The following is a 26,551-nucleotide window of genomic DNA, read 5'->3' as shown; positions in this document are numbered from 1 at the left end:
GAAAATAGTACTGCTGTGGGAATGGTGATTCGGGATGATACTGGATAATTTATAACTGATAGAACTGTTGTTCTTCCGGGTATTCAAATAGTAAAGGAAGCCAAAGCCATTGGTTTGTTGGAAGCTATGTCATGGATACGCAATTTGGGTTTAAATATGGTGCAGTTTGAGATGGATGTTAAACAAGTAGTCGAGGCAGTGCACCAAGGGAATCCAGACATATCAGAGTTTGGCTATGCCACCCCAAGGGCATTGACATGACAGAGTATGATTGGTTAAAATCAGTGGGCCCCACGTGGGGCCCACTGATTTTAACCAATCAGCATAGCCTTTTCCGTTTGGGTCAATTGTTGAAAAGTACAGAATCTTGTTGCATGGAGAATCTGGTTTTTGTTTAAAATGGGTCGATAAAAAGGCAAATGTTGTTGTTCATAGTTTGACTAAAGTAGTTTGTTTATTTTCTAGTATTATGGTGTGGACTGAACTTCTAGTTATATTTTGTATCTTTTGAATTGCTATTGTAATAATCTCTCTCATTAATGATATTTTTTTTCATATATATATATTTTTTACAGAAAATTAGTTATTTAATTTTACTTTCGATGCGAACATAATTTTTGGTAACCTGTAGCTTCTTATATAACATTCTTGACACACTCCACCATTAAATGATTTATTAAGAAGTTTTCATATCCAAATCATATAATGTTAAAATCCTATTTTTCACTCTTTCCTATTGTCAATTGGAAAAATATTTTCCCAAATATAAGAATTAAAGGAGCAATTTTGTCAACTGAGAAAATTAGTTGTTTAACCTAATTAATCGTTTTTACATGGTGATTTTAAATTTCTTCGAATGAATATTCATCACTTGCAAATTATTTGAAATATTGAGAATTTAGCTCATCAAATCCAAACGGGACGAAAAAATTAGTAAAAATATGCATTGACATGATTCAACTTTCTAAACTAATCGATTTTCTTTTTAATTTGTACCAGAATATCTTACGTCACTTTACATAACTATAAATAAAATTAATAAAAACACGCATTTACATTATTCAGTTTTCTAAAATAACAATGTTTTGCAGGGAACTTATCGAGTAAATCATTTTTTTCGAGGATTTTTTCTTTAATCTCCACAGAAAATCGACAATCACTTCCGAATCAACTCTTATTGTTCCACTGTGTAGTTTTTATGGCCTTGTTCCGACTTCCGAGCATTAACGAAATAACAATGTTTTGCTGGGAAATTTATCGAGCAAATAATTTTTTTATCCATCAGACATGATGACTATTTTTGAGTTAACTATCAGTGTTCCCATTGTGCAGTTCCATTAATCTACACTTATGGTGTTATACAAAAATTTTATGACACTGTTTCGAACATTATTGACTCTTAACATGTCTATGTTTTTATTAATCTGAAGAAATCGTTTTATTGATTAGCCTTTAAGATTGAATTTGAAACAGTGGATAATAATAACCTTCATGTCCCATCCCCGTTGCAAACGGCAGCTCCTTCCACTGTTCCACAATCAACTTTACCATTACAAAAATCATTTGAAAATTTTAATAAATTGAAGCATTAATATCAATTTATATAGTTTCTCTCGCACACACACATAAATATATATATATATATATAAATTTTCAGCTGCCCAACCAATGCTGCCCAACTCTTCCCCGAAAACTAAAACCCGGTATCGTGTTTTAGTGATACGAAAAATTAAAAAAAAATAACTAAAACCCGGTATTGGATTTTAGTGATCGGACGAGGTGGACAGGAATGGTTGGGCAGCAGAAAATTACTCATATATAGAAATTTTCAGCTGCCCAATCAATGTTGTCCAACTCGTCCCCGACAACTAAAATCCGGTACCGTGTTTTAGTGATACGAAAAATTAAAAAAAAAACAACTAAAATCCGGTATCGGATTTTAGTGATCGGAGACGAAGTGGGCAGGAATTGTTGGGCAACTGAAAATTACTATATATATATATATATTTATATTTATATTTATATTTAATTTTTATATAAATATATGAGATACTTTTTTATATTTAGCAACTGAAGGCTGAAACCATATGAGGGGCACAATGAGTATAATGTCATAATACGAGGATTAAATTGAAATTAATCAAAAAATGGAGCAGCTATGTACGAGCAAGAGAAGAAGTTGAGAGGAACGCAGTTCGAGAGAGAAGCAGAAGATCATCAAAGAGTACGAAACAATCTTGTGCTTTAACCGTTCGTGGTTTTGTTTTTTCACTGAGAATTCTGAAGCTTCCTGCCGGAGCTGCGGCGGAGATCGAGATGTTGTTTCAAGTCGGCGGACAAGGGACACGTCCGACGTTTTTCGAGATGGCGGCAGCACAGCAGCTTCCGTCCAGTTTACGCGCCGCCCTCACTTACTCCCTTGGCGTATGTGTACTCATGCTTGTCAATTTGTCGATTTTTCTATGAACTTAGACTTTTTTGGCTTGCCTTTAGGCTTCATTGGATTGTTTATAGCTGCTGCGTGCAGTAGTTTTTTTGTTGGAAAATCTGATACTACCGTGAAAATCTGTAAGGATTAGTCGTACAGTGCTACTCTTGTTTCTGTTCTGCTAAGTGTTCAAATGTTTTAACTTAATTTTCCACTCTTCATTTATCTGACCTATGGAAATTGGCGTACCGTCCAAAAATATGAAATTTACTGTCATTTACTGCAGGTATTCGCGTTAAGAAGACCATTCATCCACAAAATACTAGATTATGAAGATGAGTTTTTCGCATTGCTTATGATGGTTCTTGAAACTCACAGTTTGCGGACCACAGGTAAATATACTTGCCTAATCTTTACATTTTTCTTCGTTTTCGTTTTTTGACTCTAGTTTGAATGAATTGACATGAAAAGATTGAATATTATAATTGTAACTTGAAAACATAAAACTTACACAAATGAATAATAATTTGGATTTTGCCATTGCGAGGACATTAATTATCCTTGAGTGGCCCATCAGTTTTTAATTGCATACTTAGTTTTTCTGATGGCAGCTCTTATTGATTTGTTGTCTTTTGTTCCCCAGATGCTTCTTTTTCAGAGTCTTTGTATGGCTTACGGAGAAGAGGAGTTGAGATTGAACTTAGAAAGGGCAATGCACTTGCAGACTCCAGTGCCGAAATTCGTCAGACTGGGTTACGGAAACATCAAAAACTTCTATCAGTCGTGTTTCTGGTGAATACTTTTCTTAACATGGATTCAGTGTAGGTGTAAGGACCAATTTGTTTTAATGGGTTGAGCTAAACTGCAATCCTGATCAAGTAAATAGTTGGTTCTTCTAATGGATCCAATTTTTTAATAAACTAGACCATTCACAATCCTTCCGCCGTGAACTTCTACTGATTAATGTATGGTCAGTTGATACTAACATCATATTTCTAAACTATGTATAGTATGCAATATCCATAACTTTGAGAGAAACATCCTAAATCTGCATTCCCCTGTGTGAAGTCACAAAATTTTAAGGTTTTAATCGATAAAATGTGAAGAGTTAATCTTTGGCCTTAAAATTAAATCTTTTTTTTTTCCAAAGACCTTAAAAATTGAAACACTATTACCTGTTTAGTCCCTCTTTTAATCTTTTGGGCAAATTCAAGTATCGCCCATGTTAACACTCATGTATAGAGACTCTCTCGTCAAACTTCTTCCATTTTCAGTATCAACCTGTTTATGAGAAAACAGTGGAGTTTCCTGAATTTGATAGTTGACTGGAATGTGTCGGCTGGGCTGTAGTAGGACTTTAACATCATATTATTTATCTTTAATATTTTGTTTTATTATTGAGAAGAATGAAACTTCCCATACTTATTTGGATTTTTCTATGTCAACTTTTTTCCTAATGTCTTGGATGCCAGTAATTGATAAGTAGGGATGCTTCACCTTGTACTTTGCAGGTTGTATTACCGTATATGAAGTCAAAAATGCAATCTGTTTATGATAAGGACAGGCAAGCTACACTTCAGGCAAGTTTATGGGGGGATAGTGATGAAAGGTTTGGTGATACTGACTACCTTGGTAGAGGCGATGATTTATTTGGGTCAAGGGCCAACTTAGATACCGAAACTTCTGCTAGAGTTCGTTGGACCACGAGGCTGCGGAAGACTGTGGGTGCTTGCTATCCTTGGCTACATGCTGGAACTGAAGGTCCATAATTAGGGGTGCAATCTTTCTACATTCTGCAGAATCTATTGTTGATCAACCTTCTGATAAGTGCTAATCTTATGTTCTTCAGGATTATCATTTGCTTACCAGCTATTATATCTTTTGGATGCCACTGGTTTCTACTCTCCGGGATTACATGCACTTGGCATTCATGTTTGTCGAGCCACAGGGCAGGAGCTGGTATTTATTCCCTAAATATGAATTAGTTCTCTGGGTTTAGTCACTATTAGCAATACCAGCATCGCTGTAATGTCCAAGTCTGTTGAAGTAGCTTGCACCTATATTTATTTTCATCTATCATGGTTCTGTGCCACTTGTTCCTAATCTAATTGTAGTGACCCTGCATGGAATCACCTACTAACTGGCAACTAATAGCATGCATTAAACTTAATACAGCAATATACTTAACAGAGTAAAAACGTGCGAAAACTTAACCATAAATTACATATCAGCTTAGTAATATAATCCAGACTTAAATCTGTAATGATACAACCATATCGAAATTCTTAAAATAAACATTATACAACTAACAAATCATGTTTAACATATTATTATCTTAAAATGGTATCTGGGTTACTACATTCTCCCCACCTTTAGATATTTCGTCCGCGAAATAACATCTAAAGACAAATCAAGATAACAATATGAAACATCAAACCATGTCTTATTACAATAACGGTAATTACATCTTACATGGTAATCAAAAATACAAAGCAAACAACTCAGGATATTCTGCTCGCATACGACTCTCAGTTTCCCAAGTTGCTTCTTCAACGCCTCGGCGCTGCCACTGTACCATCACAAGTGATATAGTCTTGTTCCGAAGAACTTTCTCCTTCCTGTCTAGGATACAAATTGGTCGTTCAACAAAAGACAGATCTGGCTCTAGCTGAATATCAGTAGACTGAATCACATGAGATTCATCAGCTATGTACTGTCGAAGCAACGACACATGAAAAACATTGTGTATACTGGAAAGAGATGGCGGTAAAGCCAAACGATAAGCAACATCTCCGATCTTCTCCAGTATCTGGAAAGGCCCAATGTAACGAGGAGACAACTTGCCTTTCACACCGAATCTCATCACCTTCCTGAAAGGTGATACTCGCAGAAAAACATATTCACCAGGCTCAAACTGAAGTGGCCTACGGCGAATATTCGCATAACTGGCTTGTCTATCTTGAGCAACTTTGATCCTATGCTTGATCAAATCTACCTTGTCTACAATCTGCTGCACCAATTCAGGACCCTCGACTTGCCGTTCCCCGACTTCATCCCAGAATAACGGAGTACGACACCGTCGACCATACAATGCCTCAAAAGGTGTCATATCAATACTACGATGATAACTGTTATTGTAGGCAAATTCAATCAAAGGTAACTGATCCTGCCAAGATAAGCCAAAATCCATGACAGAAGAACGTAGCATATCCTCCAGCGTACGAATAGTGCGCTCTGACTGCCCATCAGTCTCCGGATGATACGCCGTGCTCAAGCTCAGAGTGGTACCCAACGCTTGCTGAAAACTACCCCAAAAACGTGAAGTAAATCGCGGATCTCTATCACTGACAATACTCATTGGAATCCCATGTAATCGCACAATCTCCTGGATATATAAGCGTGTCATGCGATCATAAGAATACTCCCGGTTATAAGGAATGAAATGTGCTGATTTTGTCAAACGGTCAACGACAACCCAGATAGCATCACACTGACGTGAAGTCATAGGCAAGTGGGTAACAAAATCCATAGTCACGTGCTCCCACTTCCATTCGGGAATCTCAAGATTCTGCAGTAATCCACCTGGTCGTCGATGTTCAGCTTTGACCTGTTGACAAACCAAACATCTCGAAACAAATTGATACACACTTCGCTTCATCCCCTTCCACCAGAATCTAGTTCGCAAGTCCTTATACATTTTCATACTTCCAGGATGAACTGATAATCGACTCCTGTGAGCTTGAGATAGAATATCATTCCTGAGCTCCGCAACATTAGGTACAACCACTCTATTGAATAGGCACAATAAACCATCTGCCTGAAAATGGAATCCAGATGTATTAACTCCATTGGCTAGACGTGTCAATCGCTTAGTCTTAACATCAGATATCTGAGCATCTCTAATCCGAGAATACAATGTTGGCTCAGATAGAATAGTATACAAACGAATCCTATTCCTCCCTTTCTTGTGCTTGAGCGTAAAACTCAATGAACAGTACTCTTGAATCATATGAGATATTTCATTAGTCTGAAGTGCAGACAGTCTCACCTGCCGACTCAAGGCATAAGCAGTAAGATTAGCAGAACCTGGATGATATTTGATTTCACAATCATAATCCTTCAGGAGATCCATCCAGCGTCTCTGTCGCATATTCAACTCTGCCTGAGTGAATAAATACTTCAAACTCTTGTGATCCGTAAATATTTCAAATTTCTCGCCATAAAGATAATGTCTCCAAATCTTGAGCGCAAATACAATGGCGGCTAACTCGAGATCATGCACTGGATAGTTATTCTCATGCGTCTTCAACTGTCGAGAAGCATAGGCAATAACATGTCCATGTTGTGTCAACACACATCCCAACCCCTGACCAGAGGCATCAGTATAAACAACATAACCTCCTGATCCAGAAGGTAGAGCTAGCACAGGTGCAGTAGTAAGACGTCTACGCAGCTCGTGAAACGACTCCTCACAATCCGAGGACCAAATGAAGGTAACATCTTTCCGAGTAAGCTGAGTCAAAGGCCTGGCCAACTGTGAAAAATTCTCGATGAACCGACGGTAATATCCCGCTAGACCCAAGAAACTACGAATCACAGTAACCGTTGTTGGTCGAGACCAGTTCAGCACTGCCTCTATCTTACTAGGATCAACAGATATTCCTTCATTAGAAATCACATGACCGAGAAACACTACTCGATCAAGCCAGAATTCACACTTGCTCAATTTCGCATACAGCTGCTTTTCTCGTAACGTCTGTAAAACAATCCTTAGATGTTGTGCATGCTCATCCTTGTCATGAGAATAGACAAGAATATCATCAATGAAGACGATGACAAATCTATCCAGATACTCTCGAAATATCTGATTCATCAGATTCATGAAGACTGCCGGTGCATTCGTCAAACCGAATGGCATCACTAGAAATTCATAATGCCCGTATTTGGTCCTGAAAGCAGTCGTAGATATATCTGAGTCTCGTACCCGCATCTGATGGTATCCAGATCTCAGATCTATCTTCGAATAAACAGAAGTACCCTGTAGTTGATCGAACAGATCATCAATCCGCGGCAAAGGATACTTATTCTTGATGGTGACACGATTCAACTGCCTGTAATCAATACATAATCGCATCGATCCATCCTTTTTCTTGACAAACAAAACAGGTGCTCCCCACGGAGAAACACTCGGACGAATATATCCCTTATCAAGCAGATCTTGCAACTGCTGTTTCAATTCCCTCATCTCTGACGGTGCCAGACGATAAGGTGCTCGGGATATAGGCGTAGTTCCTGGTACTAGATCAATACCAAATTCAACCTCTCGAACCGGAGAAAAACCAGGAATCTCATCAGGGAATACGTCAGGAAACGCGCTGACAACCGGTAGCTGATCAATACCCGTACTACTCATGGACATATCAACTGCATAAATGAGGTAGCCCTCCCCACCTGACTCCAAGACATGACATGCCTTCAGAGCCGAAACAAGTGGCATCGGAGGTCGCGCACCCTCACCATAAAAGTACCAGCTATCACCCTCAACCGAATGAAACTGTATCAGACGCTGATAACAATCCACAGTAGCGTGATACAAAGTTAGCATATCTATTCCCAAAATACAATCAAAATCTGTCATCGCTAATATCATCAAATTAGCCGATAACACATTACCCTCAAATTCCAGAAGGCAACCCATCACTAGACGCTTAGTTACTACCTCCTGCTCCAACGGAGTAGATACAACTAAATCCATATCTAATGATACGTAAGGTAATCTATATCTCTTAACGAAGCGACTAGAAATAAAGGAATGCGATGCTCCAGTATCAATTAATACAAGTGCAGGAATACCACATAACAAGAAGTTACCTGCCAACATGCGATCGCTTCCCTCAGTAGCCTGCTCCTGAGACAGAGCAAACACCTGCCCTTGAGTCTGGGGACGAAAACCAGAAGAACTCTGTGGTGCTGGCTGCTGACGTGGAAAAGTAGAAGCCTGAGATCCAACCTGGGATCCCGATCCATTAGCAGAACCCATGCGCTGAGGACAATCTCTCCGTAGATGTCCCTGCTGACCACAAATATAATAAGCCCCAGTAGCTCTCCGACACGAAGCTGCAGGATGCTTCCCACCACAGTGGCTACAAAACTCCTTCTTCTTCTTCTTCCCAAAGCGAAATGTACCTCGTGAACCACGAGAACCAGACGAAGTAGTAGGAGTAGAAGAAGACGTAGGTACAGATGGCACAACAGATTGAGCTCGAGGCTCAATAAATCCACTAGGCTGTGCTGGCATCATCAACTGTCCACGCCTGTTGCTGGTCTCCACAAGACGGCAACGGTTCACCAAAGTCTCATAAGATACCGGGTCATCACAGACGACAACCTGTGCGTAGATATCTTGGTTCAGGCCTTGTAGAAAGATATCATATTTCGACGCATCACTCGCATTAATATGAGGACTGAAAGGTAGCAGATCAAGAAATCGCTGCTGATACTGATCAATAGTCATTGATCCTTGCCTCAAAGTAAGCAACTCCATAGATCGTGCTTGGCGAACAGCAGGAGGAAAATACAATTTCTGAAACTCCCGATAGAAATCCCCCCAAGTCACCTGTCCTCTATCAGTACGTGCCTGAGCAACCTTGGCATCCCACCAAAAACGTGCTCTATCCTCTAGAACGAATTCTAGAACTTCCAGTTTCTGCTCCTCAGTACACTCGAAAGCTCGGAATGTGCTCTCAAGTTTAGACATCCAGCTTCTAGCTTGTTCAGGATTCTCGCCAACCCACTAAGGGTTTCGGTCCTACTTGCATGAACTTATTAATAGAGTAGCGACGTCTACCCTCATGATGACGATATTGATCACCATGATGGCGATGATGATGACCACCTCCCTGGCCAACACTACCATGACTCTCGTCAGCCATATCCTGAAAAGAATTGCACATTAAAATCCCAAATGCGCAAGAATTAGTCAAGACTAAACTCAATCCCAAGTACTAATCCCAAAATCTAAGTATGCTCTGATACCAAAAATGTAGTGACCCTGCATGGAATCACCTACTAACTGGCAACTAATAGCATGCATTAAACTTAATACAGCAATATACTTAACAGAGTAAAAACGTGCGAAAACTTAACCATAAATTACATATCAGCTTAGTAATATAATCCAGGCTTAAATCTGTAATGATACAACCATATCGAAATTCTTAAAATAAACATTATACAGCTAACAAATCATGTTCAACATATTATTATCTTAAAATGGTATCTGGGTTACTACACTAATTCTAACCAATTTGGTCAACTGTCATAATATTCCTGAATCAACGGTTTGCTTGATTGTGTGATGCTACTTGGAGTTTTGAAGTTTGCCGTTCTCTTTTCTTTTTGTTATTTTATGTCAGCAGTCAGCATGTGTTTTACTTTTACTGGTTCGTGCTTAATGAGTTGAATTTCAAGGCCGTCACATATTCTTAATCATTCTTGATTTTTTCATTTATGAATTTGTAAATTAAATTTCTTAACCTTTATTTTCACTCTAATATACTTGAATCCGTGTCATTACATCCTTAGTATCCAGTGTGCAATCTCTAAGGAAGAAATTCATTGTATGTCATGTGCCAATTTACTAAGTTTGTTTGACGTAGCTGAGATAATTTGATGTGATTTTATATATTGTCTTATTATTTGAGCCTTTTCTTATGTCAAGATAGATGGATACATCGTCCCAAATTTCCAAAATTAGAAGTCGTGAACGGGAGAGACTTCGTGGTCCCCCTTGGGTAAAGGTATGAGTCAACCTCGTTGTGTTATTGGCTTGGAAATATGCACGTGCATATATTAGTTGAGTTATACACTAGTTATTTGATTTCCCTCGATACGGAACATTTTCATTGAGGTCTGACTAATAAAATAGAAGATATCTTATGTTCTATTATGAAAAATTTTAGGCTTCCACAAAAGAAAAGTTCACTTTTGCTTTGTATTTAGGTTTTCTTTCATTCAGTTTTACTTACACATCAGGCAATACAAGGTGGATTGCTCAGCTGCATATATGCTGTCCTGGACTATGCCCAAACTGGTTTGATTGCATCAGTATTTTTCTTTAAAGTGAGTATCTTTCTGCCTTTCATGGCAATTTTCTTATCCTCTTTGTTTTCATCATTAACATAATTCTTCTTAGAGGCTAGAATTCTTCATGATTTGTTTGCCAAATTATATCACCTCCCCGGCTCACCCCTATACTTGTTTCTCTTTTGGATTCTAAAAACATGCTTTCTTTATTTATTACCTGGATGTAGATGATGGAATGGTGGTATCAGTCTGCTGAGGATAGAATGTCAGCCCCAGCTGTATATCCTCCACCACCACCTCCTGTTCCCCCGATGGTCAGTGGCTCTCTCTGAATTAAAATTTCATTTTGCTTAATTTTCATGTATAATTTGTCATAGGGGGGGCAAAAATATCACGAGGAGCTGGGGTTAGCAACCGCGGCCTCTTTTAAAAAGTGTATATCATGAGGAGTCGGGGGTAGCGACTCCGGCCTCTTATATTAAAAAATATACATGTCACGAGAAGTCGGGGTTAGCAATCCTGTTCCCTTGTATTAAAAAAATATCACTATCAGTCAGTGTTAGCAATCACAGCGTCTTATATTTTAAAAAATATCACGAGGAGACGGAGTTAGCAATGCCGACTCCTTGTGTAAAATAAAATATTGCAAGGAGCTGGCTAACCCCGGTTCTTTATTTAAAAAATATACCACGAGGATCCAGGGTTAACAACCTCGTCCCGTAGATTAAAAAAACATCACGACGAGCCACGGTTAGCAATTCCGGCTCCTTATATTAAAAATATATATATCACGAGGAACCAGGGTTAGCAATTCTGGCTCTTTATCTCAGATTGCTAAGTGCTAACCAAGTGAAAAGATGTTTAATTTTGGAAGTTTTTAATATAAGTCTTTCCAACCTGAGAGGTAGTTAATCATTTTCTTATGTTACTCCCTGAAGTTTTTATGCGATGATTGAACTTTATCCTTTAACCGCCGACGGTCTTGTTGGAGATCAAATAGTTTTAAGTGTGACTATTCAATTTGGGTTGCTTGTTTCTTAATTCCTACATTTTTTTTGCAAATCTGAGTATATTCGGTTTCTAGAAATTTATTTGTAAATGATATATTAAGTGTGTCAATCTCTTTTCTGTAGCCCGGGATCATAAAATGGCACAATTTCTGTTCTTTGTCATGCTAACAAACTTTTTCGTGCTTTTCACATTGTATTTCATTGCCATACAGGTTGCAAAGGATGGAATCCCTCTTCCCACAGACAAGACATTGTGCCCTTTATGCTCACAAAAGCGCATCAATCCATCAGTATTGACGGCTTCAGGATTTGTTTTCTGCTATACTTGCATATTCAAATATGTCACTCAGGTGAGAGACTCCTTTAAATTTGGCCTTGTGTTTTTTAGCGTGAAAATTTAAAGCTGTGTTTTCTGGTTCCGAAAATGGCATAAACACGATCTGGATTGAAAATCAACATCTTCTTCGGATTATAGTTAGCTTTACCATGCCCATAGATCGGAAAATGACCAGCTTTGGGATTATTTAAACGCAAGAAACATATTATTTTGCATCTAAAGGCTAGCTTCAGTCCATTTATGCAAAAGTAAACATGTAATTTTCTCACAAAAATATCCCATTCAAAGGATTGATTTATAATGCTCCTCTCCTTCTTATTCATAACCATTTCTAGTGCCCTATTTTCCTACTAGTAGTCTTGTATGTTTTCTGCATTTTGTGCCGCTGCTTTGGTAAATTTGTTGTTTCTGTGGTTGCAGTACAAGCGTTGTCCGGTTACATTGATGCCTGCTACGGTAGACCTTATCAGAAGGCTTTTTCATGATGTATAGACACTGTGGAAGGCAATGTAATACTGGAAGACGCGGGCGGGGGGGTTATCGAATTTCTTCCATCATCCACCAAGAAGCATAGCATAGCTCAACACGATTTGGTCTGGAGAAAATTTTTCATAAATGCAGAGAAATTTCTGTGTATACTACATATTGTCAAGGTATGCAATTTGAGTGCAAAAAAGAATCATATTTTATCTGAAGCTGAAGATGTTCCTGTAATTTTTAATTCCCCAAAACCCCCCCACCACGCCAAAAAAAAAAAGAAAAAAGTACCATATGAGAGCCAAACATGGTGTCGTAGTATGGTATTTTTGTATTTTTTTTAAATTTCTATCCGTTCAAATAGTAGTTTAGTCCTTCAGTCATTTTTTCAATTAAACTCTCATAAAATATAATTAATTTAAAATATCTTTTGTTACTTTTTACAATTATTATGTTACTTTCATTTGAATATAAATCAAATTAATAATAAAATAAATTGCACAAGGAGATAACACGTGCGTCATTATATTAATCTTTACTGGATTATATTTGTGCAGTTTCGAATAGAATTTCTCTCTTTTTTCGTGCAATTTTGAATAGAATTGAATGCCACAAATCTCTCCTTTTCCATTTGGTGGTTTTTATCTTTTGATTATCCATATGTAATAACTAAGCTCCAAAATACTCACTCCGTCTCAATTATATAGACTATTTTTTTTAATTTGTCCCAAATATATAAACTTTAATTATATTTAGTAATATTTTTTATTAATATATCTTTATTAACTACACCTTGAAAATTGTGTAATTATTTTTTGAATACAATTAAATAGAGAAAAAATGAAAAATTTGTAGATAATTTACTTTTTCAATAATTTTTCTTAATCTGTGTGGAAAAAAACCAAGATTATATAATCGAGACTGATGGAGTATCATTTTTCGACATATTTGACCAATTCACCATCACAGTGGATTCTAAAGGATACTTTATAGGTAGACGAAATCCTAGCATATGGGTAATGTTCAAATCATGCATCCAACGGTTCGTATTTTTACACATAAGCGTAATTAATTATATATTGTTGGCATGACAAATTATAGGACATTAGATCTATCATTGGGGTATTATCCATATGCTAGGTTGAATATATTGGCCCATTAATCTTCTAATTTAGCATGGGGACGGATTCCTAGCTTCACATTGGGCATTGAATAAACGTCTCTCGATAAGAAAAAAATTTGAGTTCGATGTTAGATGATAATACATCACAGGTAAACCATCACTCTTTTGTAATTAAAAAAAATGATGAAGTGATATGATACTAAGTAAGAAAGATAAATTATAACTTAATATTATAGAAAAAAATTAAAGATAAAATTTGCCAATCATTCATAATTATATTTAGCAAGTTTGACAATCCGCTCCCTTATGTGTGACATTAGAAAATATCATAAATTTTATGCAAAAGCAAAACAAATTTTTTATTTATAAAGTTATTTCAACAATTATTTAGTTTATAAACTTAAAGATATCCAACTAGTTACCATTTAACTGCCAACTATTTTTCCTCAAAAAAAATAAACAAATAAATTTGCCAACCATTCAGGGACCACCAAACAAAAATTGAGGTGCTACAACACAGGCGCCGCCAGTTTCATTTCATCCCAAATTCTATTATTTTCATTAGTTGAATTTTATTTTGTTTATTTTCAAAATCTGTTTTTTTAATTAAAAAAAAATTCTATAAAGCCTATATATATATATATATATATATATATATATAGTCACAATTTTATCGGCAAGATTATCGATATTAGGAAACGAGGGTTGGTATTTTAACATTTAAAAAAAACAAATAAAATGTGAGATGTTACACTCATTAAAAAGAAATTATGAAATGAATGTAGTATTATTATTGTTCCAGTTCATATTATTTGCATTCCATTAAACGCTGGTCGTAAAGTTATACTACGAATGAGCCTTGAATTATACTTCAAGAAAATTTAATGATGGTAAAAACACAATAATAATGGTATTATTGAAGTAACTGACACGTTAAATTAATTAATTAATTAATTAAAAATAACGTAACGGGGGAACCCTGTCTGTCTTTGAGCCAATTTATATACATTTTTTCCAATAACTTTTTAAAAATTATTTAAAAATTTTGTGGGATAAATGATTGCTTTCTAATTTTCTATAGAAACGAAAAATAAATAAGTTGAAAAATGACAATTTAAAATTTATCCTATTAAGTTCAGTGTTTTAAAAACCGGATTGGACCGGCCGGTTCGATCGGGAACCGGTCACTGGTCCGTTCCGAAATACACCTAAAAACCATTTTAACGGTTCAACCGCTCAGAACCGGTCAAGAACCGGTCAAAACCGGTCGAACCGGCCAATATCCGGTAAAGAACCGGTCCCAAGAACCGGCCAGAAAACCGGTTGAACCGATTTTCGAATTTTTTTTTATTTTTAAAATATTTTTTAAAAAAAATTTTAAAATTTTAATTTAAAATTTTATTATATATATACACATGATTATTTGAAATTTGTACTTTGTTAAAAATATTATTTTTCTATTATTATATTTTTTTTAATTAATTAATTTATTTTTAAAAATATAGTATATATATCTATAATTAAGATTTTGAATATATTTATATAGTTATTTATTTTTTAAACTATGATAAATATATTTTTGTTTATTTATATACATCTTTTAGATTTTTAAAATTTAAAAGATATTATTAATTATATTATATTATATAAAAGATTTTTTGATCCGACCGTCCGGTTAAAACGATCGAACCGGTTGGACCGTTTTTTTAAGATGGACCGGTTCAATCACCGGTTCGATTATAAAAACATTGATTAAATTATAGTCCTTGAAATAATTTAGTTAATAGATATGAGTTTGAAATTATGGTGTGTGACCATACACATGATTCACATGCACGCAAAAAAACTAGATTTTTTGTTGGTGATTGGCAACTCATCTTAACCAAACAAGATCTTCGGATTGATATTCAAAAATATAAAACCTAAATTTTGTCAAATATATATATATATATAACCTAAATATAGCAAAATTCATTTTATATATTGTACAAGTGAGTACATATAACATTTTATCAACCAAAAAAAAAAAAAAAAAGTGAGTACAGATAACATATGTTATTAATACATATGCCAAACCCTAGACTTAGGTGTAAAGCGGGTAGGACCACACAAATGCTTTCACGTGCTAACTTAATCAATGTTGTTCCTCCATATACAAGGACTTATCTTAATTCATACTTCATGGTGTAAAATTTATTATATATTTCCATTACATGACACCAAAAGTTAAGATGATAATCTAAAATAATCCATCTCAATGATTTTTTTTTTTTTGGGAAAAAAAAAACAAACAAGTTGCAAATCATAAGTTGCATGCACGTCTACTATGTCCAAAAAAAAATACTTGTTAGATTATTATTTTATGAGACATGTCTTCTACCTAATCTAATTTATAAAAAGTATTATCGAACGTAGACATTTTAATTTATGTCATATAAATGAAACTTCTAAGTCATTTCTTAAAAACGAATGATCATTTTCACATAATCTATGTTTTTAGTTGCCATTTTTTTAAGGAAAGACAAAGTGATGCAATCATCTCACTCAATATTATAAATTGATTTTTGATCAAAAAAAAATATTATAAATTGATTAGCTTTATATGTTGAATACGACTTAAATATTTTAAGTCAAACAATAATTCGAATATTATATAGTTCAATTGCTATCCGAACCAAAAACAAATATTATTCCCTTATACATAATGCAAGATGTGGATAATCAACTACGGAGGATAAATGCCATCAACATTTAAAAGGTAAAATTATGGAAATCTACCTTTGTATTAAAGAAATGTTTGTGAAATTTAAAAGATGAATTTGGATACTATACTATCCGACTTGCCAAAAAAAAAATATTTTTTTCCCTCCAAAATCTGTTTGTTAGATGAAAATTGAACTAACATCATTTTATCTCAATCATAAAAAAACACTAATTTAGAACTCTTGCCAAATTTTAGAATCTCAGTTTTCTTAAACAATCTCACAATCTGTAAACTTATCCAGACATTAACAAAAGATTTGATTTTTCTCTCTGTTTTATTTATTTATTTATTTATTTTATAAAAGAATAGTTCTTCTTCATTTCAATTCATCCACCAACTTTGATAGAGCCAGCTAGCTTCTGAATGGATTTCGTCTAAAAACAACCTCCCTCAAATCAAGCTATTCCCTATTCCTATAACAAAAAGAAAAAAGTATTGTTATTTATTATTATTAGTGCAAATTACTCAAAAATCTCCAATGTAAACATGTTTTGCTCTGCATTCCCTAGCCATTTTTTTGTACCACAATTTTTGTTAATTTGTATCACATCTTATATGGTTTTGTACCACATCTTGTATTGTTTTGTACCACATTTTATGACTAAAAACCCCAAAGCAAAACATGTTTGCATTTGGAGATTTTTGAACAAATTGTCTTTATTATTATGTCATTATGTTTAAAAAAAATAACTTTATGTATAATATAATATCGAAAAAAAGAGTGAAAGAAAGAAGCAAATTCCCTAGGAAACAGAGCACAAGCAGTACTGAAGACTATGAGTGAATGTTTCAAGAAAAGAAAAGAGAGTCTCCTTATGTCACCTCTAAGATTTTCAATATACCCTATATTTATATATTATTATAAGTGAAAGATTCCTCTCTGGTAAAGTGACAGGTCCCTTGCTCTTGGATTTTCTGCTCTCTCTTTTTTTTTTTTCTTTTCTTTTTTCTGCTGGATTTTTGGCAGAAAACGCCATTTCTGGTGCCTACTTTAATAATATCCTGGGACATACAGTTATCTTCATTCATCTTCTGGTGCTGTATTATTATATTTTGTTTCCTTTTTTTAAAAAAAATGTGTAAATGTATTAATATTGGATTTTTACTAAAATATGTGGGGAGCATGTGTCTGTTTGCATGTCCATATGTTGCTTCTTTCTTTTCTTCTTCATCCACCTGTTCTATCACAACATAATGTTTTTCTTTCTTTCTTTCTTTTCTTGGTAATTGCTGAAAACCCATTTCAAATTGGATATTGTTGAAACTTTTTCAGTTCTGATTCCAAGTTTTCACCCTTGAGGAAAGAAGTTGAAAATGGATGTCTTATTTTTTTCTGAGACATTTTGATGCTTTCCCGCAGCTGGGAGAAAGGTAGAACTCATGAAACACGTATAAAAATACCCAAAGATAATCCCTTTTCATCTCGAACTTTTTGTTGAAAAAAGGGGGGAGTTAAATAAAGAAATTTGCATGTGATTGCAGTTGAGGATTAGTTGAGAATACATCACATATGATCCCTTTACTGGTTGTTCCATTTTGAGGTCTCTGTTTTCTTGAAATTGGATGAATAGTCTTTTTTGGCAAAGAAAAGGGGATGGAGCCATTGAATGTGAATCACAAGTCTCTGGAGAGAGTTGTTTCACAGAGAGCAATTCAAATGAGCAGTTCATTTTCTTGCCAAATTTGTGCAGTTGGTTTTCTTTGTGGGATTTGTTTAACCTCGTTGTTTATGGCTGCTCTCACTTCATTTGGTGCTTTTGCATTGTGGGGAAATTCGTTTTCGAATGGAATTTCGAGTTTGAATTCGAGCTCGATTGTCATCAGTAAGTTCATTATATATCCATTTTCTTGATTCCCATTATTCATTACTTGTTGAATATGTTTCCATTACCATGTTCTGGTTTTATTTTTCTGAATATTGTTCTTGGTATAATTGCAATCTCTTGTTTTTATCAATATCTGTTTAGTTGGTGTTAGTGATTGCATATTTTCAACTAACTTTTAAATTTGATCCGAGGTTATCTAATTTCATCTAGAATTCACAGTTCCATTGTTCTTAGTATATATACAGTCCAATCTCGTATAAAAAAGTTAAAACTTAAATAATTTCACCTATATAAGATGAATTTTGTGAAGTCAAGACGGGCGTTTTAGTTAATCGAACATGAAATTTGAAAACTTTCTGTAACCAAATATCAGTGTTTGATCTTATGGAATTTGCTCCGAGGCGATTTTTAAGGTTCGAGTCCCTGTAGGTTGTGGGGGAAAAAAAGAAGAAAAAGTGGTATATTACTATATTGTGTATTGTATGTAAGGAGTTGGAGTATTCCTAACATTAACAGATACATCAACTTTATACCACCGTTTACAGCCTTTCAATGGAGCCAACTCCCACTTTTTTTCCTTGGCAAGAAATACTGGAACCCACTTTTGAAGTTATTAATGTTAGAATTTTTTGTTGATTTCTTTACATGACAGACGGAAACTGCGATGGATTACCGAAAGAAAGGGAGAAAATTATGCATCCAAGTGGAAGTATTAAACTCGAAACAGATAACGAAAGAGTTTCTATGCTATACTCAGCATGGAGTGATGTATTTAATATAAGCGACGAATCAGTAGAAAATGAAGACAAGTTCCCTCAGAGAGTTCGAATATCCGACGTTCTGCCCAATGCTCCTCACCTGGAGAATTGCAAGTTCAAAGTTCAAGCGAACGAACATCTTGATCGGAGACTTGAGAACACAAAACTCCCTCCATGGACCATCTGGAAAGGTCGATTAGATGACCTTTCACTATTGTCAAATGATGAGCAGCTCATGTACAACCGGGATCGAACAATATCGCAAGGAGCTTATCCTCCATGGGTATGCAAATTTTACTTGAAACAGATTATCTTTTTTATGTTTTTTTGTCTATGAATAATCTCGCAATTTATGAACCTACTGTGATTAATTTGTTTATCGCGACAATTCATCAAGAGTGAGAAATTTTTTTACCAGATTGAGGGATCGGATGAAGAAAACTATCCTCTAACTAGAAAAGTACAACAAGACATATGGCTTCACCAGCATCCAGTAAACTGCAGCGATCCTAACATCAAGTTTTTAGTAGCTGATTGGGAGAGATTGCCTGGATTTGGCATCGGTGCGCAAATTGCGGGTATGTGTGGTCTCCTAGCAATTGCCATCAACGAAAAGAGGGTTCTCGTTACTGATTATTATAATCGAGCTGATCATGATGGCTGTAAAGGTTGGTTAATAACATATTGGATCACTTTCGCGTGAAATATGCTGCTTCTTTGTTTGGGTGTAGTCTGTTTTCTTGATCTATTATATATTTGTGTACTTTGTAGGTTCGTCGCGCTCTAGTTGGTCTTGTTATTTCTTCCCAGAAACTTCTCTAGAGTGCAAGAGACGTGCATTTGAACTAAAGCAAGATAAAGTAGCATGGGAAAAGATGGTTATAACAGGGAAAGACAACTATACCTCAAGAGACATATGGTCCGGAAGGATTCCAAGGTAAAAACATCTGCACACAAAACTAATTTGCTTTCCAATAAAACGTTGTATTTGTCTTATAAATTTACTTTTCAGGGTGTGGGGAAATCCTTGGAGTATGATTCAGCCAACAACAGAGATAAATGGGAGCTTAATTACACATCATCGTAAAATGGATCGGAGATGGTGGAGAGCACAGGTAGAGTGAATCTCTTTCCAGGTACTCGATAGATGCTTGAAATTGATATTATCAAGCTTGAGCATGAGAAATTCGAATATGCATGAGTTTGAGTTTGAAATAAGCAACTCAATCATGCTCAAGTCAAAGTTCAAGTAGTCTTAACTCTTAACCTAGTTGAGCTTGGGTAGAACAATGCTCTAGCTCGACTTGTCTCAACGCATTTGCAGCTGCAGCCTATTCTTGAAATTTTCAAAATGTTACAGGCAGTTCGCTACCTGATGAGGTTTCAGTCTGAATACACGTGCAACTTAATGAATGTTGCACGGCATCACGCCTTTGGATGGGAAGCAGCTAAAATGGTTCTTGCATCTCATGTACAGGCAAGCATTTCCACATTCCACCGAAAATAAAGCTTCACCTTAGGATCGAGATCAACCTCTATTCTTTTCATTTTGCATGTCCAGATGATATGAATTCACAAATATACCGTGCTCGTAAAAAGACCATCTGTGATAAAGTGCAACTTTTTTTAAACTGAATGGAATGTTGTCAATGATGTGCATGTTCTTTTACAAATTTCTAGTTTCGCAACTACATTTTCTTTCCCAATCTTTTTCACGAATCCGCATTTTGTACTTACCCCTTTAACCAGTGTCCTGAGGAGGGAAGCAGACGACTATCTGCAATCTAACATCCAGACACATTCATGTCTCTAAACATTCTGCAGGATACAGAAGATAAGAACTCGTATGACATAGATAAATACGTATGGTCGAATCATGAACCATGGATTCCTCGTCCATTATTAAGCATGCACGTCAGAATGGGAGATAAGGCATGTGAAATGAAAGTGGTTGGACTCGAAGAATACATGCACCTTGCCCAACGAGTCCGAAAACGCTTCCCACATCTCAACAACATCTGGTTATCTACTGAAATGCAGGTTCGTGTAATCTGCACAATGTATTGATTTCTCAAACAAACCAGTGGTGGAGCCAGAGAGGGGACTGTGATGCAATTTTTTTTAAAAAAAAATTCATGAAATTTTGATGCTCATAAATTTTTTGAAATTTAGTTCCATCCTCTCCAAGCGCAAATAAAATCTTCGGACTTCTGCCACCAGTTTTCACATGTAGTTTTCTTGTAGAAAGGTAGCATATTAGAAAGTCAGCTGACAACAGTAAATGCTCATAACTTTCTATTAGGATGTCATCAATGGATCGAAATCCTACCCGCATTGGAAGTTTTACTACACGAATGTCACACGACAGACTGGCAATATTTTGATGGCAACTTATGAGGCGAGTCTTGGTAGGGAAACGAGCACGAACTATCCACTTGTCAACTTTCTGATGGCCACGGAGGCTGATTTTTTCGTCGGAGCGCTAGGCTCCACGTGGTGTTTTCTCATTGATGGTATGAGGAATACAGGAGGAAAAGTCATGTATGGTTATTTGAGTGTAAACAAGGATAGATTTTGGTAGAGATATCAAAATCCATTGGATGATATGTGATCACGATACTTCCCGAAAATCAAATCAATGCGGGAACAATATCACCCTCTTTGTTCCCTCTTTGTTCGAAGGCGGATTTATAAGAGAACTTGTGGCCAGCAAAGTGAAACATATGACACTCACACGACTATACTATCCATGATAGATGCGTTGGCGGATGCATTTTGTACAGATACGATTGTTTAGGTGTGACTTGACTTCAGCATCTTGGGTTCCTTTGAGGCCTCTCTTATAGTATTTGTGTATCCTGTTTTTGTTTAGTGAAAAAATTTGTTCTTGTAATAAAAGAATGGATATGTATCTTTTTGAATAATAAATAGATTTTTTAACTAAATAAGAAATAAATGAGTAAAGAACATGTTGAATAGCATTAATTACCTCTTGATCTAAAGATTCTAAACTACATCTGAGTAGTAAGATATTCGTGATAAAAATGATAAACTTATGTCAACCAATATTAAATTAGATCGTCATGCGACAAGTTGAATAGTATCACAAAAACTTCCGTCATATGATTTTCTTCATAAAGGAAGTTTGCAAAACCACATAATAAAATAGATGGTAGAAAATGAAGCACTACATTACATTAAGATGTAGTAAAAAAATATGGTCACATATAAATCTAGTTATCAGCCACAAAAGTTTGTCTAAATTGGACTAAATTTACCATTCTTATCTGGACCAAAAGAATTTGAATAGAAAGCAAACTTGGACATAGAATACATTTGAATCAATCTCAAGAAAAAAAGGGACGGGACACGAGTCATGTTTTGTTACAATTTCCAAATCAAAAGATCAATACAACTCAAGAAGATGAGACATTTCCTAATACAACAAAGAGGTGGGTGATCACAATGGTTCCAACCTTCTCGTATTACAACTCCATGAAAGAAAACTGATCGGACCTTAAATGCAAGTTTAGGATTTTTTAAAAATCATGTAGCCTACAATTTTATTACACTAATGCGACGATGTTTGACACAAGTTTTATGGTTCTCTCAAGAAGCCATTTTATGTCATGAAGAAGATACAAACTTTATACCTCTATTCTTTAGATGATGTTGAAATCTCGGGTTCCAACAGCAGGAGAGCTGGCATGTATCGAACCTTTTCAGTTACTCACTCGATATCCTCACACGATCGATGATGTATCCCATCTGGATTTCTAGTTGTCTTGTGCCTTTCGTGTTTCTTGCTCTTTGCTTTTTTGGCCTTCATGCGACGCTTTTTCTCGTTGGCATCAACCCATGTGTAATCAGATGGTATGTGGAAAGGGTCGACTTCATCACGAAAGCTGCGGCCTTCGCTATCACTTGATTGGCCTCCGCGGCTACCCCTCATCCATGAAATCCATGATGTTGAGCTTTCTGACTCCTTTGACTTGCCATCTTGAAAATGTGCAGGGCTCGAAAGAGGGGTCGAGAACTCCTCCGTGGCTTGAAGCTCATCAAATTTCGTAAATGTTACCAGCACCCGTATTGTTGGGACGATTGGGATGGCAATCTGTACAATGACACATTCATCAGTCAAACACGGCAAACCCCAAGCAAGAAAAGGAACCGCGGAAAAATATCAATTTATTGCAACAGGTGCAACTATCTTTCAAAGCGTGCAGTATTAAAAATTTGTACAAGACAAGTACTCCTCAACAATTATGCGTCAAACATCAAAACTTTAATTTTATCTTACTACCACTAGACACGCATCTTGTGATTCATTGCAATACACAAACTTCAAAATGTTACATAATTAGAAATTATATTCATCATGATGGAGTGGTATTTACTTAAAATTTGAGAAAAGGTGATCACATTATTTACAAAAGGCTCTACAATTCTAGACTAAAAGATATAAAGATATTTAGATGGAAAGACAATAAGGAATCATGGCAAAACATAGATGAATGCACCATTATATATGCCACTTGCTCTAATTAGGTCAACCATCAATGGTAATAGAAGAAGAAAACTAATTAAAAACCACTAATTAAAAAACCAATTCCCGTCTTCATCTTTAGCTTAACAGAAGCTTAAAAAACCAATTCTCGTCTTCATCTTTAGCTTAACAGAAGCTTCTCTCACAATTGTTCTTCATTGAGGCCGACACAATGTCAACTCTCACCAGAGGCAGTGACCAAGGTTCCCACAACAAAGAGACCAACCCACTCAAATTTCTGCATGCTATGGCATCACCTTGCACTCGTCATATTGGTGACAGAGAAATCATGCAAACAGGAAAGGGGATAATTTTTCCCCATTTCTTCAGTAAACTCAAAGATTAAACAAAATTAAAGCAACAAATACTTGTATTGAAATAAAATTTAACATGAAACCGACTATATTTTCAGTGTTGTCATTGTTTTCAGATGGAAATTGGGGATAGATGGTTCTGCATAGACATCAATATATCAGCTGTCTCATTTTCAATTTTACCATCCCTTGGTGTCATCCACTTTACAAGAAACATGCATTATTAAATGAATTATCGCAGTTCTTCTCGAAAGGTAAGAGGAAATGGACCCTTTGCCAACTTACTACACGGTCTACACCCATGAGGTAGTCCAAGGCTATGCAAATGTGTGGATGACCAACATTTGCGAAATTAAATATGTCGTCAACAAAGTGCATGAGAGGAGAGAATCAGTAAATACCTTCACAGGAAAAGTGCCAGGAGGAAGTTTAGTAGTCAGCAGCTCCCGCAATCTTCTAACAGCTTTTACCTTGTTTGCCAGAATGTCAAGCAAGGGCAACAGCTCTTCTGTTTTCAAAGGGAAATCAGGTGTCAACCATAAAACAGGTCTTAAACCTTTCTTGTACTCGCTTTCATTTTTCGGTTCACCAGAGGCCCCTTTCTTCTTTTTCTTCTTGCCACTTTTATCTTTTGACTTTTTAAGGTCCCCACTATCTTCCCTAAGAAACTCAGAAGAAGATCTTTGGCTGTCATTGGACTTCTGCTTGCTATCACTAGATGCCAACTTTGAGAATTTCAGACTCTTTGAATCCTCAGGTTCGTCTCCTGGGGTCTTTGCACCTTTCTTATTCCAACCAAACCAACTTTTCTTCTCTTTGGTAACACCATTAGATTCACAACTTTCAAAAGAACCACCATTTAAGTTTTCATGGCAGTCCTGCACTTCAGTGTCTTCATCCTCCCCATAACCAGCTCCCGTGCGAAGCGCAGAATCTAACTGCAGTCTTTCTTCAGCTGTCAATACATCATCATAATCGTCATGCTCACCTGCACTAGCCATTTTGTCATCTTCATTAACCGAAAATAGTTCCTCGTCCGTCATTGCTCCTGGAACCCTCCTCGACTTCACGCTCACCATCACATGAAGCATATCATAAACCTTGGCTTTCCAAGTTCCAACCATCTCAGTCCTTTCTTGTCTTCTCCAATTTAAATGGGAAACAAGCTCCGCCTGAGTAACATCAATTCCAGGCCTGTACATGTTAGTTTGAGACATCAAAGCCACTTCATGAGCAACTTCAGCTTCTGATGGTTGCACACCAGCTCCTTCAAAAGCATTTGTGATCTCTTTTTCCTTGTGGGAAAGCACAATCAAAGATCCAGGAGGCAAAGAGACATTGCCATCTTCTGATGAATGCCCCTCTCCAAGAAAGAGGATTGTTTGATCAGAACGTTGAATACGAAACCCATCAAACCCAGCAAGAGTCATATCTGCTCGCAGATTAGAACCACGTTTCCATATTCGATAAGTGTCTGATGGGGCAATTCTACTGATGAATGGTATCACTGAGCTCTCAAAGTGGAAGCTTATCTCCATATAGAAGTCACGTATTCGGGCTGCTGAAGCCACAACCCTAGGAAGTCTACGACACCATTTTGCCCAGGCAAGAGGCTGGTAGTGTCTGGCAATAATCATGGCAATATTTTCCTCCCGAGTACAAACTGCCTCTTGGAGTGCACTCCATCCATTTTCGTTCTGAAGACTCCAATCAGCACCCGCTGCCATTAAAATTTCAGCTGAAATCGCATCTCGCAAACGAACTGCAAGGTGCAAAGGGGTTTCCCTTCCAGGAACATCCCGCCTGTCAATCACTGCGGACACAGCATCAGCATCTTGTTCAGCAGCCAAAGACTCGGCCTCCGTGTTAACCTCTCCTGCCTTCGCTAGCCGAGGGAGTACTGCCACAATCCTTCTCAAAGCTACATAATCACGCCGCAGCACTAACAAATGGGCGGGACTATGTGCATATTTTGACAAATCCTCCATAGTAGTTTCTTCGAATCAGTTCTAATAAGCTGCAATTGCTTCTCCTATTCTTCTAAACCACAGCTGGAAACCAAATCTCTACCGCATTGTGCACAAATCATTCCCCTCACCCATGATCTAAAGAGCCTATAAATTAGAAAAGCAATAGCATAATCAAACCTCGCAAGATAACCGCAGATATTCACCAGCACATCAAACTTTCAAATCCAATTCAACAGCACACAACAAACCCCAGCAAATCTTGGGAATCATTTCACTACTTCTCAGGAAATTCCGACAAAATTCAAAACGATAAAAGCGCACAGAATTGGACCAGCACACAGAGCTACTGTTCAAATTCCAGCTCCAAGCTGTACTCGGGCCAAATTTCAGCACAAATAAACAAACAAAAATGAATAGGTTAAAGAATTACCAGCGAAGCGGAGCGAAAAGCCTTCACATGTGGAACACTGAGTTGATTTTCGAAAGAGGGAATGGAATCAGTAGAGCTTCAGATCTCCACACCCCTCGCTTTCTCTCTCTAAAGTGATGTGTCAGAAATTGCAGAGTTATATGTATGTATGTACGTATGTATGTATAGATAGAGAATTGTATATATATGCAAACATATATATATATATATATAGATTAGAGAGAGCTGTATGGTAGCTGTTTCTGGTGACCATATTTACATTTCTGCCCTCCGATTTTGGTTATATTGCCAATTTGCACCACGCGTGACATATTTTTGTTATCATTATATTCGAATATTTAATTTTATGCCATCCCATTCCCTTTTTCCAGCGCAGCTACATTAATATAGTTGTGTATCATATACGGGGTTGGTTTTTGATATATCGTATCAAAAATATTGATATGAAAAAAATTTATATTAGTATTGATATCGAAATTTTGA

The 26,551-nt window shown here is 36.2% G+C and overlaps 3 protein-coding genes across 4 annotated transcripts; 2 read left to right on the top strand and 1 right to left on the bottom strand.

Moving 5' to 3' along the window:
- Positions 1-2,128: 2,128 nt before the first annotated feature.
- LOC140881138 (peroxisome biogenesis protein 12) lies at positions 2,129-12,729 on the top strand. Of its 2 annotated transcripts, none has more exons than XM_073286202.1 (10): positions 2,129-2,424; positions 2,715-2,820; positions 3,072-3,220; positions 3,940-4,189; positions 4,278-4,387; positions 10,153-10,227; positions 10,430-10,549; positions 10,741-10,827; positions 11,736-11,873; positions 12,281-12,729. In XM_073286202.1, the coding sequence occupies exons 1-10, from the start codon at positions 2,317-2,319 to the stop codon at positions 12,350-12,352; spliced, it is 1,215 nt and encodes a 404-aa protein (XP_073142303.1). In that variant the 5' UTR covers positions 2,129-2,316; the 3' UTR covers positions 12,353-12,729. The 2 variants fall into 2 exon arrangements, with proteins under 2 accessions (XP_073142303.1, XP_073142304.1); XM_073286203.1 differs by having other exon boundaries at positions 10,463-10,549; positions 12,281-12,728.
- Positions 12,730-16,962: 4,233 nt separating this feature from the next.
- Positions 16,963-21,703, top strand: LOC140882013 (uncharacterized). The gene is made up of 8 exons (XM_073287723.1): positions 16,963-18,047; positions 18,703-19,091; positions 19,227-19,476; positions 19,580-19,745; positions 19,821-19,923; positions 20,169-20,285; positions 20,633-20,848; positions 21,111-21,703. The coding sequence occupies exons 1-8, from the start codon at positions 17,819-17,821 to the stop codon at positions 21,387-21,389; spliced, it is 1,749 nt and encodes a 582-aa protein (XP_073143824.1). The 5' UTR covers positions 16,963-17,818; the 3' UTR covers positions 21,390-21,703.
- Positions 21,704-22,094: 391 nt separating this feature from the next.
- On the bottom strand, positions 22,095-26,215 carry LOC140880718 (uncharacterized). The gene is made up of 3 exons (XM_073285403.1): positions 26,069-26,215; positions 24,070-25,782; positions 22,095-22,922 (listed from the first exon to the last, which is right to left on the bottom strand). The coding sequence occupies exons 2-3, from the start codon at positions 25,654-25,656 to the stop codon at positions 22,539-22,541; spliced, it is 1,971 nt and encodes a 656-aa protein (XP_073141504.1). The 5' UTR covers positions 25,657-25,782; positions 26,069-26,215; the 3' UTR covers positions 22,095-22,538.
- Between the last annotated feature and the right edge of the window lie 336 nt (positions 26,216-26,551).

This window comes from Henckelia pumila, chromosome 2 (assembly GCF_033568475.1).
Source record: "Henckelia pumila isolate YLH828 chromosome 2, ASM3356847v2, whole genome shotgun sequence".
NCBI classification, from domain to species: domain Eukaryota; kingdom Viridiplantae; phylum Streptophyta; class Magnoliopsida; order Lamiales; family Gesneriaceae; genus Henckelia; species Henckelia pumila.
The sequence above is the reverse complement of the archived record's forward strand: the minus strand, read 5'-3'. Positions and strand labels throughout refer to the sequence as shown.

Coding starts and splice junctions, on each gene's coding strand:
- LOC140882013 (XM_073287723.1), top strand. CDS start 17,819: ATGGAGCCATTGAATGTGAATCACAAGTCTCTGGAGAGAGTTGTTTCA. Junction 19,092..19,226: donor AAGGAGCTTATCCTCCATGG/GTATGCAAATTT, acceptor TTTTTTTACCAG/ATTGAGGGATCGGATGAAGA. Junction 19,477..19,579: donor TGATCATGATGGCTGTAAAG/GTTGGTTAATAA, acceptor TGTACTTTGTAG/GTTCGTCGCGCTCTAGTTGG.
- LOC140880718 (XM_073285403.1), bottom strand. CDS start 25,656: ATGGAGGATTTGTCAAAATATGCACATAGTCCCGCCCATTTGTTAGTG. Junction 22,923..24,069: donor CTGGCACTTTTCCTGTGAAG/GTATTTACTGAT, acceptor GTCATTGTACAG/ATTGCCATCCCAATCGTCCC.
- LOC140881138 (XM_073286202.1), top strand. CDS start 2,317: ATGTTGTTTCAAGTCGGCGGACAAGGGACACGTCCGACGTTTTTCGAG. Junction 2,821..3,071: donor TCACAGTTTGCGGACCACAG/GTAAATATACTT, acceptor TTTGTTCCCCAG/ATGCTTCTTTTTCAGAGTCT. Junction 11,874..12,280: donor TATTCAAATATGTCACTCAG/GTGAGAGACTCC, acceptor CTGTGGTTGCAG/TACAAGCGTTGTCCGGTTAC.